This window comes from Mytilus galloprovincialis, chromosome 5, assembly GCF_965363235.1.
Source record: "Mytilus galloprovincialis chromosome 5, xbMytGall1.hap1.1, whole genome shotgun sequence".
NCBI lineage: Eukaryota > Metazoa > Mollusca > Bivalvia > Mytilida > Mytilidae > Mytilus > Mytilus galloprovincialis.
In genome coordinates, this window is record NC_134842.1 from 33926618 (window position 1) to 33942401 (window position 15784).

General features: G+C 30.7%; 2 protein-coding genes across 6 annotated transcripts in view; one reads left to right on the forward strand and one right to left on the reverse strand.

Annotated features, from left to right (window-relative positions):
• The window catches only part of LOC143075666 (uncharacterized), a 26918-nt gene extending 23612 nt beyond the window's left edge, over positions 1-3306 (forward strand). For both annotated transcript variants that reach the window (XM_076251183.1, XM_076251184.1), the window contains exons 24-25: positions 174-262; positions 1951-3306. In XM_076251183.1, coding sequence (XP_076107298.1) covers positions 174-262; positions 1951-2010 — 149 coding nt within the window. In that variant the 3' untranslated portion in view covers positions 2011-3306. The remainder of the gene's footprint in view (positions 1-173; positions 263-1950) is intronic.
• LOC143075668 (shell matrix protein-like) overlaps positions 3106-15784 on the reverse strand; it is a 25172-nt gene continuing 12493 nt past the window's right edge. For all 4 annotated transcript variants that reach the window (XM_076251185.1, XM_076251189.1, XM_076251186.1 and 1 more), the window contains 4 exons: positions 14956-15314; positions 11879-11969; positions 5771-5847; positions 3106-4015 (listed from right to left, as the gene is read on the reverse strand). In XM_076251185.1, coding sequence (XP_076107300.1) covers positions 3908-4015; positions 5771-5847; positions 11879-11969; positions 14956-15314 — 635 coding nt within the window. In that variant the 3' untranslated portion in view covers positions 3106-3907. The remainder of the gene's footprint in view (positions 4016-5770; positions 5848-11878; positions 11970-14955; positions 15315-15784) is intronic.

The window sequence follows — 15784 nt, forward strand, 5'->3', positions numbered from 1 at the left end:
TGTTTCCTTTTTTTTTTGCCAATTGCGTTGTCTATGAGTTTGAATGTCTCTCTGGTATCTTTCGCCCCTCCTTTGATCAGATTAAAGAACATTTAGAGACGTCAATGACAAAGTTTTAATAATTTCTATGTGAACACACTACCCTTACTAATACACGATTAATTTTATTATAGCTCCAAAAGATTTCCTTGCATGTAATGGGGCATTAAATGTTGGACAACCCTTTGGTGGAAATGGACCATTTGTAGGCGATATTTATGACGTAAGTAAAGTTATTTTTGTAAATATTGATTAACTATTTTGGTGAAAATTTGAATGTTGAAATGAACGTGATTATGCATTTTGATTTGTGTTTGTTGTACGCCACATCAGCGCATAAAGTCTATTTCGTGTTGAGACGTAAATAAACAGACAAGAACATGCTAGTTTGAAATAATTATGAACCTTCTGGGAAGAAGTGAGAATGCATGTTTCGTCTTCATCAGACTCATTAGTGTCACTCAAATCATTTTTTTTTACAAGGTCTAATCAATTACATCGTTGAAGGGTCTTATTGTGTCATATTTTGCTATGACAATAAATGCTAGGGGTAAAAAATCCTAATAAAATGTTCAAATGAAAAATTTATAGAAAATGAAGAACAAATATGAGTGACAGAAATCAGTAAAAAACATTATATTATAGATTATTAATGTTGATCATGCACATACACATAATGTACCGGAGCTGTATATACTTGTGAGCACTCCATCCTGCTCTTAAGGGCATACGATACAGTTTTGATCCCGTATTTACAGTTTTATGAAAATTTCCATATAGGTTATTTTTTGCCTGATTAAATCAAATATGTAATAAAAAATATACCTTCATGTGCTACTTTTTGAGTTAAATGAGGTCGAAATTTTGTATATTTGCTCAAAATTCGGATTGGTGGCCGTATTTTCACTTTCGTAAGAAAGCCATAACTTTTTTGTTTTTTTAAAGATAAACCCAGATTGTTTTTTGTTAAATAATTTGTTATTTCTGCATTTTATAAGTATTAAAAAAGATTATGCATTTTTTATTCAGAAATAACTCATATTTATCGATTGGTCATGAATTGAGAAAAAAACGTATTTTTTTGCTGTATATTTATCAAAATTAAAAAAAATGCTCTATTTACAGTTTTATTAAATTTTGTCCACATAATCTCCCTGTAAAATGAAACAAAATGTCGTTTTAAAAAATAGGGGCTCATGCACTCGTTTTCAAATTAAATCAGTTTGAATGATAAAAATCAGTCGAAAAATGCATCTTTTCCCGATATGTCATAGTTTGACGTCGTGAAAATAACATTTCACGTAAGCAACGTAATTACCTCCCCTGTAACTGTATCGTATGCCCTTAAACAGATGCCGTGGTTTAACAACACAACATAATAACATGATAAGATAACAATATCCCACAAACATTACACTCACAATCAGAAATCCACAGTATAAGATTAGATAACCTTAGTCGAATTTGTCAAAAACCACACGTACCAAACAAAGACTAGGTGTAACTTTAGCAGAAGGGTATGCGAACGTACATCTTTATTTGCACCCTGTAACGTGGTTAATTTCACAAGAAAAATATTCATTGCATTTCTTTTTATGGTTTTTGTCCCTGATTCTAACCGATATCGTAAAGCATCAAATTTCCATGTAGGACTTAGTACTTTAGCTACTTCACCTTAAAAATCTTTTTTAACACTTAACCATTTAACCATTTGTTTCAGCCAGTATAAATCAACATTTGTTCTTTAGAAGTCATTCAACTCAAATCTTTACACACATTCTACTTTTTTGATAGCTTTTTTATTTGGATATTTTAACAAGTTCCTATATAAAATTAAGAATGAAAATGGGGTATGTTTCAAGGAGACAACACATCCTATATATTTTTTAATAAATCTTATATATATTTCAGTGGAAAGTCTGGAACGGATGCGACAACATTCCAGTCAGTATGGAATACTTATTCAATTAAATATCTGCCAACCAAGCATTTTATCAACAGTATACAGGCACATATAAGTGTTTACACTCTCAAGAACTATATTTCATGATTATTTTCTTTCTCATCTTGGAATCCTACATACACACGTGTCATGTCATGTTTTCAAGTATTTACACAGTTGACATAAATGTATATTTAACTTTTAGTTCGCTAATTTAGAATCATATCAGACCTGAATGTTAACTGCAACCACAAATTATATATACATGTGTTTTTGTTCTAAAATGTCGAATGTATGAAATACTTGCATGGTTAGTATTTGTTTATGTTTTTATAAGATAATCGATATCATTTGAGGATATATTAAAATTGAAAAAAAAGATTAAATATTCAATTGAGCACAAGTTTTATAGATACTGCAGCATTTAATATCAAATCTCTCTCTTAAAATCCTATGCAAACCCTAATTTAGAATTTCATTTAACATGTTTGTAAATAATGCTCAAAACTTGTTTGTTTTGCTCTCGGTGATAAAAAAATATAATTGTACATACATTGTCTTTCTATTGTTTTCAGATTTTAATTTTAAATACAAATTTGTTGTAAACCTCGTAGGACACAGGAACTTACAATTAATATGTCTTTTGTCAAAGACTTGCATAATATGATATAAATATAATTTCAAAAAAATATTGTGACTATGGTAACATGATGTTTTTACCATACTTGTTTTGTTCTTTTTATTTTGTTATTCGTTTTCTCTGTGGTAACTGTAAACAGATCGCAATAAATTTGGGTCACACATTTTTTTTTTATACTTTTCTATGTATTTTTTTGTTTCGTTTGAGATTACTGTTTGCTTTTTTTGCCTTTTACTAAAAATATGTATTGTTTTATGTCGTTGTTTGTATTTTTTTATAAATGTTATTAATTCATTTACACTTTATTCACCACTGGTATAACATATTTCAAATAAAGATTAAGTCATCTTTTTCGGTGAAATATATTCGGAATAAAAACAAAATTACATGCAGCTACCGATAAATATTAACATTTAATTGATATATTATTATTCTTTTCAATTTACGGTAACTATGTTTATACTTCGAAAAACAAAAACAATGATTCAGTAACATTATTATTATATTGAGAAACATTCTAAAGCTGTACTAACATTTCTACAAAATACATAATTGGTATGCACTAGGTATTATATGTTCAACATAATTTTGATCATAATGATATATATTCATGTGTAAACGGATTTTATTATTTTTGTACATGCAATCACAAGAATCAGTGGTATTAAACTAATATGACATCTAACTCGTTGTTTTCTAATTTTTTTGTCTGTAAATTTTATTTGCTATATATATATATCTTTTATATGTTTTATAAGGGAATTCAAAAATACCTTTGGTAACAAAGAAAGCTAAAATTGAAAGTAATATAAGTGGTGTGATTAAACTGCATTACTCCGTTTGTTAGTGTTTGTCTACTTTTATCCCTGCCATTTTAATGTTTTCATTGCTCACCTTCATCGCCCATGTAATTGATCCTTTGGGTAGGTAATTGAGCATTGTTACAATTTCTGATGAACTTGAACAAAGAGACAAATAACTGCTGGTGCTGTAAATTAAATTTTCGAAATAACAGAGTTTATATCTATTCCAATGTCAAACAGTATATACCAAGTTAAAATTTTTGCTCGTTTTATCCTCTTTTCTACTTTGTTTTAATTTTTCTGGTGTTCAATCCCTATATTGGTCACATCTAAATAAGTGGTATATATTTCATAGTCCCGTTGAAATAAAATTTCAAAATTCAAGTACTCTCGCAGACAGACCTAGCAGAGAAACGTACATGTGATTTTCAAAATAAGATTTACAGAAAAGAATATCAAAATGTTTTAGTTGTGAAGTAATTTTCAAGGTCCACCAATATCTAGGTTAGAGTCCCTAGCATCATATGGACTAAGTGGTCCTTTTCCATTTCCAATAACATAGTCTATATTTACACAACGATGAACCTTCAACTGCAAAAAAAGAAATATGTTTAGTAAGCAATGTTCAAGAAGAATAAAAAATGTAAGTGGGGAAAGTTTACAAACACAAAAATGAGCGATTCAAACAATAGAACAACAGAACAATTAAAACAGATTATGAACAAAAACACAGATAATGACCCCCCCAAAAAATAAGTGTTATTGAATTTTTGCCATTAGAAAACCGTGTATGTATGAATTTTAAAAACGATAACGATAAAATTTCATTAATTCAGTACCATAGGATGGGATCAAGTTAACAAGCAAAGAGCAGATTGCTCTGAGGGATACGATAGCCATTGTTTTCATTGATACATGTATTAGTATTATTTTCAAAAAGAAGTGTAAAATACTCGTAAAATGTAATTTACGTAATCTGAATTGTTATTCAACTTTAAAAATAGCCAATCCTTGATACAAGTGTATGAACAATGTACTAATGGTGTATTATGTTTGTGCTATCAATTCCACGTTCACTTTCCACAGTAGTCACTGAGAGTGAGAGAAGGTATTTCACTTCGTACCTTATCACCTATTTTCCTACGCGAATTCTAGGTGGAACCCCATTCCTAACTCTTTAAATATTTAATTTCCTTTGGGTCAGTGGGCATGGCTCCTTTCCGCACACATTCCTCTGTTTAAATTGCGATCGGTTTTAATGTAATATCTATCGACAGAACGAGTTAATTTTTCTCGACGTATCGTCGTTTGACGAAAGTTACTTACGGAAGGGAGACAACTCGAAGCGATAATATGGAAGACTCTATTTTGGCTGAAGGGGTTTTCTAGTTACACCTTTACGTTGTTTATTATATTTATTTTCATTTAAATAATGCATATGATTTAAAATTATGCAACAACAATAATCCTCAATAGCAGACAGACATAGAAAGGATCTCGTAAGTTTCAAATTAGTCAATGAAGTGGGGAATCCAGAGCAGCCATTCAGTCTGATAACCCTTCAAGTCAAGAAAACTATACGCATGCGCATTATTACCTAACCAAACCCTAGACTTGTGATTTGTAGCAAGGACGTATTTTAAATGTTAATTAAACGACCTCCATTTCTTTATGGAAGTTAAATATCAAATATATCAGCAGTTTCATAACGGTGACATATAAGAAAACTCCACTTCAGTTCTTATATGACAGAAATAGATTTATCGATCGGAATTCAGACAACTCTCGCATGTTATCAAAACTGGTGAATTCCCTCTGACGTGTTTCTAAATTTATAAAAACACTAAATATAAATACTGCTTATTTCTGATTTTCCGTGTTGTAAAAAACACACATACAAGTCGAGGGAAATATCGAAACATAAAGATTATGAGAAGAAAATTATAGGACAGTTGTTTAAATTCAATCCTTTTGTTTTTTATACCATTTAAAGCAAGACAATCTCAAGAATCTGAGATGTTCTTTGATGTTTAGAATAAAACGGACGTGAGGGTATGGCCCTCAGTCAATGGTATTAGTCTACAGATTAATTAAAAGCAATCGTATCCCAAAAAGTCATTCCTATCACAATTACTACTAGTATGTGCAATGCAAATTGTGTCATTTAAACAAAGACATTTTCTATGCAAAGTATTGTAACTGCTCTGAAAGACCAAAGATCACTTCTAAACATTGCAGTACGGCGTAGCTAATTCCAAAGATGTAGTCCGTCAAATAAAAGAGTTTACAAGATATTAGAAATAATATAAACTTTAAGATTCTAAAATGGTATGAGTACACACTTACATCATCAATATATCCAACATATCCACGTCTATTACACATCCCTATCTCAAATCCCCCTGATCGTGTATCTAAATGTCCTGTAAAACAAGGAGATATTGAAATAAGCTATAGACACCAGTGATTATTATGGAGTTTTTAGCATGATATATACACAAAAACAGAATCAATTACACTCAAACACACATTCAGATTATGTAACAGTTGTTATATAAAGAGATGAATAATATATTTTCGTTTTATTGTGTTGAACACATATTCGTAGAATCAGCACAATATTTGTATTAAACGGCAATTTGTACATCCCCTTTGAAGTTACTGCCTAAAATTTTAATAGCATTGACCAGTCTTGAAAATCCAACATGTAAGACAATGACGTAATTTATCAGAGCAGCAAGGGCATGTGTACATGTTAATCCGCTTCAATATGTTAATAAAATGCACGCGACTTCATTCATACAACCGAATAAAGATCCCAATGTTCTGCGTTTTAAAAATGTCGATAACAAGGATAATGGCACTTTTTTTTTACTGACTTTATCAGCTCAAGTATCAGATCGGCTTAGCGGGCTCGCTTGATGTTCTTATGTATAAAGTCAGTATCAAAATCAAAATCATCATATTATTCAATATATCTCAGAATTTACCTGGATAGGAATATCATTATGAATAATGAGAAAATAATTGTCAATGAGACAAAAAGAGATACAAAAAAAGCTGATGTGTTTTTTACTGGCAAAACAGAAGTGATTGCCATTATTATCACACGTCGAAAGAGATACCTTTCACTTGCAATATAAACAGACCAAATACCTATATATATATATATATAAAAGATTGGATCACGCACAAATGCCCTTTTGAATTATGTCTTGCACTCACACCATACGATAAGTTTACAAGTATTCTTTCAATAGATATACTAATTCACATACAAACAAAAATAATCCAGAAGTATTTTAATGGATTTACTATGTATCAGTACATTATTTTTATTTTTAAATAATGTAGCAATAAGAGAGAAAATAGATAATTGTAATATGTCCTTTCTGTTTTTGTATGTTCATTTTAATACCTCAATAATAAAGCTTCATTTTTGAGGTCAAACTGATATTCATATTTTATGAAATATTGTGAAAGTTGTTGATTAAATTTTCAAGTTTTGGAGGTGAATGACATTAATTAAAAAACACAGGAAAAAAATCAATAAGGGAGGCATTTTTTTTTTTATATTTTAAAATTAAAACTTTTAAAGAGAACAAAACGGAGATTATTTGTTTTATATATGATGTACGAGTGCCAATGAGACAACTCTCCATCCAATTCACAATTTATAAAAGTAAACCATTATAGGTCAAAGTATGCTTTCAACATAGAGCTTTGGTTCACACCAAACATCAAGCTATAAAGTACTCCAAAAAAAAATTCAAGTGTAAAACCGTTCAAAGTAGAAACCCAATGGCCTAATCTATATAAAAACGAAAACGAGAAACACATATGAACCACATCAACAAATGGCAACTACTGAACATCAGATCCCTATGATAGTATATTTAGCTTTAGTTGGAAACAAACAAGTGTGTTGAAAATAAATATGCAATCCTTTCTTTCAAAGGATTACGCGTTTCAAAATTAATTAATGGATTGTTTTCAATTTACTAGCACTCGGTCGAAGAATAATGTTAGTTCTTGTATTGTCAGTCTTCAACTATATTATCGGCTAACTCGCCTTTTCAGAGTCTAAAGAATTATGGGTAATTGCATTGTTCGTCCACAAAAATGAAAATAAGGTCACGTCATTGGTTGAATTTCCATTGTTATGACATTTTTAACCAATACGACGTTTTGATGTACACTTTTGAAAATATTACCCAGGATGCATTAAATTCTGAAAAAGGCGAATTAATCAAATCTTCGATTTATAGCAATCGTTTGCCAATTTCTTCGTTCATAGATACAAATTATCAAGACACTTCGCTTTTAACTCCCTCAGACAAATTTTATCTGAGCTGACTTTGACTATTTATTGGTTTCTTGTTATCATTAAGTAGGAAAACAGTCAAATTGAAGGGAAAAAAAAAACAGTCTGAAATCATTTCTATTCAAAATTTATTATAAATCGTTAAAAAGAGGATTTCGAACGTATAGGTGAATCATGAACTTTAGAATTTCAACGAATGTACAATTTGTTATACGCCCGTTTACGGGACGCATTATAGTGAACCGTTGTTCGGCTGTCCGCCAGCTACATGCCGGACTTTAACTCAAAAACTCTTCAACCTATTTGCATACAACTTTGGTGAATTGTTTATATCTATTGACGTGAGCTCCCTTTCGTTTTTTATAAATTTTAGATTTTATTTTTTCGAGTCTTGGCTTTTATTCATTACAATAACAGGGATTTTCCAGTTTTCTGAGAATCACTGAAAAAAAAGGCTTTCACCAATTTGCAAGAAACTTAAATGAATAATTTATATATATTGACATATCTTTCAATTTTTACAAATTTTAGATTTTACATTTCCAAATAATGGCTTTATTCATTACAAGAGACAAGATTTTCTAGTTTCGGACATTAACTCAAAAAAGCTTTGAAAAGTTTTCCTAACATTAACTTTACGTTAAGTGTACATCAAAACGTCGTATTGGTTAAAAATGTCATAAACAATGGAAATTCAACCAATGACGTGACCTTATCTATTGCTGTAAGTTCCAATTCGATTGTGTTATTTTCAAGTTTTCGGCCAATATTCTCAAAGTGTTATGAGAAGTTTTCATCAAACTTAGATGACTGATTTATATCTATTAAGTTAACCTGCCTTTTGATTTTTATAAATTTCTGATATGACATCGAGAAGTTATCGAATTTTGTTCTTAGAAAACATGACGGGCGTATCATGCAATCATAAGTGTCAAAAGCACCAAAAATAGTTTTTGCTCTTTTGTAAGTGTATTTGAAATTTGAAAAGTCCATTCGAAAATGATGTCTGTTTAAAAATACATGTTTAAAAGTCAATTTGATAGATCATGACAACGAATAGATAATCATTATTAAGTTTAAGATCAAGAGATCAAATAAAAATGAATATGTCAGTCTTTTAAATGTTTTTTAACGAGCGAACCTTGCTCATTAAGTACTGCCATAAATCCTTTTTTATTTTGTTGGTGCCTTTACTTAACTCAGAGATCCTAGAAAAACTTGAAACATGAATCGAATAAGTTACTAAATATTGACTGTTGTACCCCTATTTTTAACATGTGTACTTTTTATGACTATTTGTTTGGTTTTTTTTCGCACATTTTTTGTAAATGTAATGGAATTTAATGCAACTGTCTTCTGACAATTATGAGGATAGCTCAATTGTATGACTGTTGCATATTTTTCTTTAAGTAAAAAATAGTGGATGAAACCAGGGTTTTTAAGCTAAAAGATCCTTGTATATTCAACTATTTTCTACTTTCATAAATGCCTATACCAAGACTGGAATATGACAGTTGTTATCCGTTCGTCTGATGTCTTTGAGCTTTTGATTTTGCGATTTGACTAGAAACTTTTCGTTCTGAGTTTTCCTCGGAGTTGGGTATTTTAGTTATTTTAACTTTTTACTAAGATAAATCAAGTGTTCCAGAAACACAGATACTTGGAAATACTTATTAATGACAATCACTGGATGTGTAATTATTTAACATTTATCTTGTGATTGGTCCCTTTAAAAGAGAAGGCGTTTTGTTACTATATCATAATCCTAGTTATTATTTCTGAGTATTTTGAGGGTTTTTGTTTTGTTAATAGTTATCAAATGTACGAGGCTTATAAGTTAGACGCGTGTTTGGTCTACATAAGACCAAAATAGTAAGAAGGCCAAAATGCGAAGAGTCCGATAACATCTTACGATATTCCTGACTAATGTTATAATGTAATACATGATATGTTAGTAAAAAAACAAAAAAGTATTAGACTATCTAATTACATTCCATTATGTAGCTTTAAACCTTATAATGTCGAATAAAGATGGATGATTATAGCGACAGGTTACATGAGTTGTCACTTTATGCTTCATTAGAGATGGTTTATAGGTAGGACAAGTTAGTATACCATGGGAAATTGTATTTATGTTTCCTCTTGTTTTCCGTTACATCATGAATGATCTCGATTAGTATTTTCTTAGTTAGATTGATTTTCAATGTTACACAATCTTGTATGTGATAGATTTAATTTTCATTTGATAATATATTTGTTTTATTTTTTTTTTCATCTTTGTTTAATTCCTACTATTGTTTTATTGAAAAAAAACATTTCTATCTAAACACAGTACCTCGTGGCTAAAAAGTAAATAACATAAAAATGTCTTTAACTTCGAAATATTCCAAAAACTTTAAGCCTATGGCAACGAGGGTCCATTTTGATAATTTTAGTTCAAGTGTTATACCACTGTTTTATTAGATTGGTTGACTGATTCTTGGTTGCTGTATAACCTTTATACTGGAGAATGGAGGTAAAGTTGTTATAATTAAAGTACATTAGCATATAAAATAGTAAATACCGCTACCTTCTATCGACATAAAGTTTGCTTCATATTTTAAAGCAATGTTCATGAATGGTTTTTTAATCTTTAATTAGTTATCAAAGGTACCAGGATTATAATTTAGTACGCCAGACGCGCATTTCGTCTACATAAGACTCACCAGTGACGCTCATATCAAAGTATTTATAAAGCCAAACAAGTACAAAGTTGAAGAGCATTGAGGATCCAAAATTCCCAAAAGTTGTGCCAAATACGGCTAAGGTAATCTATGCCTGGGATAAGAAAATCCTTAGTTTTTCGAAAAATTTAAAGTTTTGTAAACAGGAAATTTATAAAAATGACCACATTATTGATATTCATGTCAACACCGAAATGTTGACTACTGGGTTGGTGATACCCTCGGGGACGAAACGTCCACCAGCAGTGGCATCGACCCAGTGGTGTAAATAGTTATCAAAGGTACCAGGATTATAATTTAAAATATGTGTTATCATCTTTTACTCATTATCGATACAAGGCATTAAATCATGCACGCTGAACGCCCGTTTTGTCTTCGATTAATTCATATGTGACGCTCAATTTGAAAAAGGTCAATGAAAGTTGAAGAGCATACAAGACATACAATTCCAAAAGGTTTTGAAACATTCAGCTAAGGTAATCTATTCATTGGGTAGAACCTCAAATAATTCCGAAATATGCAAAATTTGGAAACAGTTAATCTATTATTATGATATAAAGATTTAAAAACACCAGCTTATTACTTATTATTGAAAACGTATTGGTCTGCATGTATACTTGCACATATTCAATCTCACACCCTTTGGTGTTTTGTTGATTATAATCTCAAGGTTAACATCCTAAAACACAGAAAGAGGTCAAGTGATGGCTAACTATCAGATTAGCAACGTCATATGACGTGGCCGAAAATTTACAACAGCATTGACAATCACTTACAAGAATTGTGTTCTTTTGAAATACTATTCTCGTTAAACAGAAATGTCATGCAAAGTATCACCGTACGCAATAAATATATTCAACTGTAGACTGGGAATCGATTCGGTAGAGTATTTCAAATCTTCACCGAATTCTTTAATCAGCAACCTCAGTCTTTGCTCTCTTTGTTTTCATTGAGTGTAATAACAAGGATATATAAGCTACTGGTCACCAGTAGGACTACGGCCACCTCAAGAAAAATCATGTGTGCGATTATTTATTGTATAGAATGTCTACTGTATAGGATGTAAATCCATCTACAGAGTTGAACCCATAGAAAATTAAGCAGTTGATGATGGATTTCCTTAAAGATAACACAAATTATACAGAAATTTAGCGTAATGACATAATGATACGACCCTATTTAGATATATTGAATGCAAAATAAAACAGTGTGTCGTGATATTTAAGGGATAAAAATAAGTTGACATAATACACAAAGTACACAGTAACGTCACTCAGTGACACAGTGGTATCTTCAAACTTTGATGTGATTTGACTTATTTCATCATATATGAAACTGAAACTAAGTTCTATAATCTGCTACAGAATCTTAATAATTTCTATACACAATATAAAACTTTGATGTTACCTTTCATTGAAACAGCCTGCTCTTCATCATCAACCTTTGCCCTTAATGCTGTTCCATCATATACGTATGTTACATTTTTCCATGCTTTATCCTGTTGACATAAAAAAAAAAAAAAAAACAATTCTTAATTGTATTTAGCTTCAAACATTTTTGTGTAAACTATATCATTTGATTCATGGATATCTGATCTATATGTATTGTAATGCTAAATAATGTATGTATCGAAGAATAATATGTTGAGGGCAAATTTCACTTAGACGTGTACTTGCCATGAATTACAAACAAGTGTCGCCAGTTAAACCGGAATTCATTTCACTTTGGGTTCAGATGAGTTAAATACCGAGTTTTTGTGAGGTTAGTGAAGCTCAAATTTAATCGTCTGTGTAGTGTTGTCTGTTTGTCTGTCTTTTTCCTTTGACCATGGTGTAGTTTTTTTCTACCTATATATCTTCTTTCTTTTTTGCCATTACAAGTTCAATAAGTTTTGAAGTATTTATATATTTAAGGAATGACTGTAATATTTTTTCTGTCTATGAAGAAATAACATTAAAAATTTGGTGCACACTGAATAACATTTTTTATGTTATTTCGAATAGACAGAAAAAATATTACACTCATTTCTTATAATTTAATTCTAAATTCCATTTTAAACCGTAGAAAACCATGAAAAAAACGTTGATGACGTCACGGTCACATGACTAAATTATGTCTATGGGCTCATAACAAAATAACGTCAGCCAATCAGAAGACGTGTTACATCCAAAATTAAATTATATATATATATTTGGCTTTCATTGTATTGGTTTGAGTGTTTCTGGTGAAGGGTAACCAAGAACAATGCTTCAAGTGAACGACATTTATCACTAAAACAGTTATTTCATTTAAAGGGAAATGTAGTTGTTTTCACTTGTTAAATTGATAAATAATGTTTGATTTTGTAAGTTGTTATAGACTTCCCCTTTGTGAATTTACACACGAGTTTAGAATTATTGTTATACTTTTTTAAACGTTTTATGGGCCATGAGACTGAAATAGCAATAAAGTAATTTAAAAATAAAATTTACTTCAAGTTTAACACATACGGTTTATTATCTATAAGATAACAAAACAAATTAACAGTCCAGACTTATTTTGAGAATGTTAAACAATCTATAATACTAAAATAACGAGGTCCAATTTGTCAGCCGTCATCGGGTAAAAAAGACAAATCAAAGAATTCAACTTTGTATATAACTAATATAGGACAATGGTGTAGATTAAAAATTACACCACTCCACACCCTTTTGTTTTCCACATAAATAATATTGCCAATAATAAACAAGTTCCGGGTCGAATCCGATACCGATACCAATAGTATATTCACCTGTTACCTATTACCTTATCTGTACGTTCCGCATCTGACAAGCGCACCACCAAACGGTGTAGTTAGGATTTTGCTGGTCATAATCACAGGGTTGACACTACTAAATTAAATCATTGTCAATTTGTTCCCTATTGTAGTATTTTAATCAGTAAGACTTTCTAAGATAACAATACGAATACTAAAAATCTGGACTTAAAATAAGGCGTATAGGTACTGATTTCAATTTGTTAGCGGGCATGACGTAAAACAGAGAATAAAAAAATTCAACTTTATTTACAATGCTGTTGATTAAAAATTACTCCATTCCAGGACCTTTTGTTTTCCAAATAATTAATATTACCAATAATTAATAAGTTCCAGGTCGACGGGTTCAAACAGAAAGATTTTGAAAGCAGAGAAAACTATGTATCTTATAATCGGCATGACTTTATCAGATTACAATACCAATACTTAAATAAGGCTTACGCATAGTTATATACTTTAATTCAGTCACGGACCCGCGATATCACGGGTGTGTTCTAGTGTTAACTTAAAAAGCGACAGAAATTAAGTTTTGGCTACCGAGGTAGTCAGTAAAATCACAAATTTAAAATAACATCATTCGAATAGAAATAGAAGTGATACGATTATAATACCGTGGGAAGAATTCATGATTGCTCCTATTTAGTGTTGACTTAAATACGTTAAAGCGGTTTTGGTGGTGACAGTCATTAAAACTACTAAAACCGGACCATGAATGATTCCTCTGAACGTTACTTATAAAAAACCACAAATGATTGATACCAACATGACTAAAGCAATAGTTATCGTACATTGTTTATGACTTACAAAGAAATGCGGGCTTATCATATAAACAAGAAGTTATTTACGTAAAAAACAGCAAAACATATGTTACTATTCTAGAAATTTCAATTTAAACCCCTATATAAACAATACAGCTATAGACTTCGCATAAACAACAACAAAAACATCAAACAACCTATTCATCTATTTGTTCGGAAAATACTACATTTTTCCTAACAAAAAAGTCTTCACAAGTGCAAACATTTGACAGGAAAATGTAAGTAATTGTCAGGAGGTTAAAGTTTTAAATGTGACGACTTGTAAATTTAGGAGGGTAATGACTTAAAACAAAAGGCTTTACTGAAATTAGGGTTTGAGTACGTGTTGTGGGAAATGTCAAGAACATGAGAACAAACACTCACAAAATATAAAAAGTAAAATCACAAATATACTGAGCTCTGAGAAAAATTTAAAACGGAAAGTCCCCAATTAAATAGCAAAACACTATACATGTCAATCCGACGAAAACTACTTTCGGGAAATTTTCTGAGGACACATTGCTAACAACAGGTGTGCTCGCAATTTCGCACTGTTTGGCATTGATAGGGTGATAAGGCTGTCTGCTTGTATGTTCAAGGTCTTTATTCAAAATATTTAAATTTCGGTTACGTTTTTTATTATAATAGTTTGCATAATGATAAATATAAATATATATAAACGTTCTAATTTAAAATTTGAGTAAAAGCAACCTTCATCTTTTAAGGCTATTTTACATAAGTCTAGTGTGATCACTTCTTCAGATTATTTTCATAAAAAAAAAACCTGACATTTGCCTCTGTTATTACATAGAGTCCCATAAATAGCAACTTTCACTGAATGTTAAAAATAGTTGCCAATATATGTAAACCTTAATTTCTTGTTGCTTGCTTACCTTATATGGTAATCGGATTTCAGCAGGTCCACTAGCAACTGTATCTGCTCTAAAAATAACTTCTTTATTTCTTGGCGCTAATGCAATTTCAACCGCACCTAATTCATTATCCGCACAATTAGAAACTAATACTTGTTCATCCGGGCCTCCTGGGAAATCGTAGAAACGCAAACTTATTGTCAATTTTTGTCCGAAGTCAATATTTTTATACATCCATATTGTTAACTGTCCGATACCGTTAAATCTACCAGCGTTAGCAACAGAATCCACGTGACCATTATTACCAATGGCAATGTGTGTGCCGCCATTATCTATAAGTGGTTTACTATCATAGTCTAAATATATTTCTGGTCTGCAATCTGAAATTGAAGAACTGATTTAAGAATTTCAAACCAAACAAAATATAAAATTATTAAATGAGATGTGGGAATACGTCAATTAAACTACAACTCGATGTCAACATAAACTGACACTTTTAGAGGTCAACAAAACGTGTTTACAAAAAGATATGTCTATACAATATGCCAAGGTCTACGCTGTGACTTCTATATGTCTTGTTGGTTCTATTTTTTGAGGTTGATGATGCCTCATTCAATAAACGTCTCATCTCCTTTTATTCATATCTGTATATTATATTACAACAGAACAATATCAGATATATGCAACTTGCTTTTAAACATACATCGGAATATCATCATTATTTTGGCAAAAATTAAAACAGAACATTACTGATTCAATTTCGATATAATAATAATGATATCAAACAGCAAGTGAGTTCTCTTCAGTGATATCACCTGTCATAGAGCCAAATGGCGGCATCAATACAAGG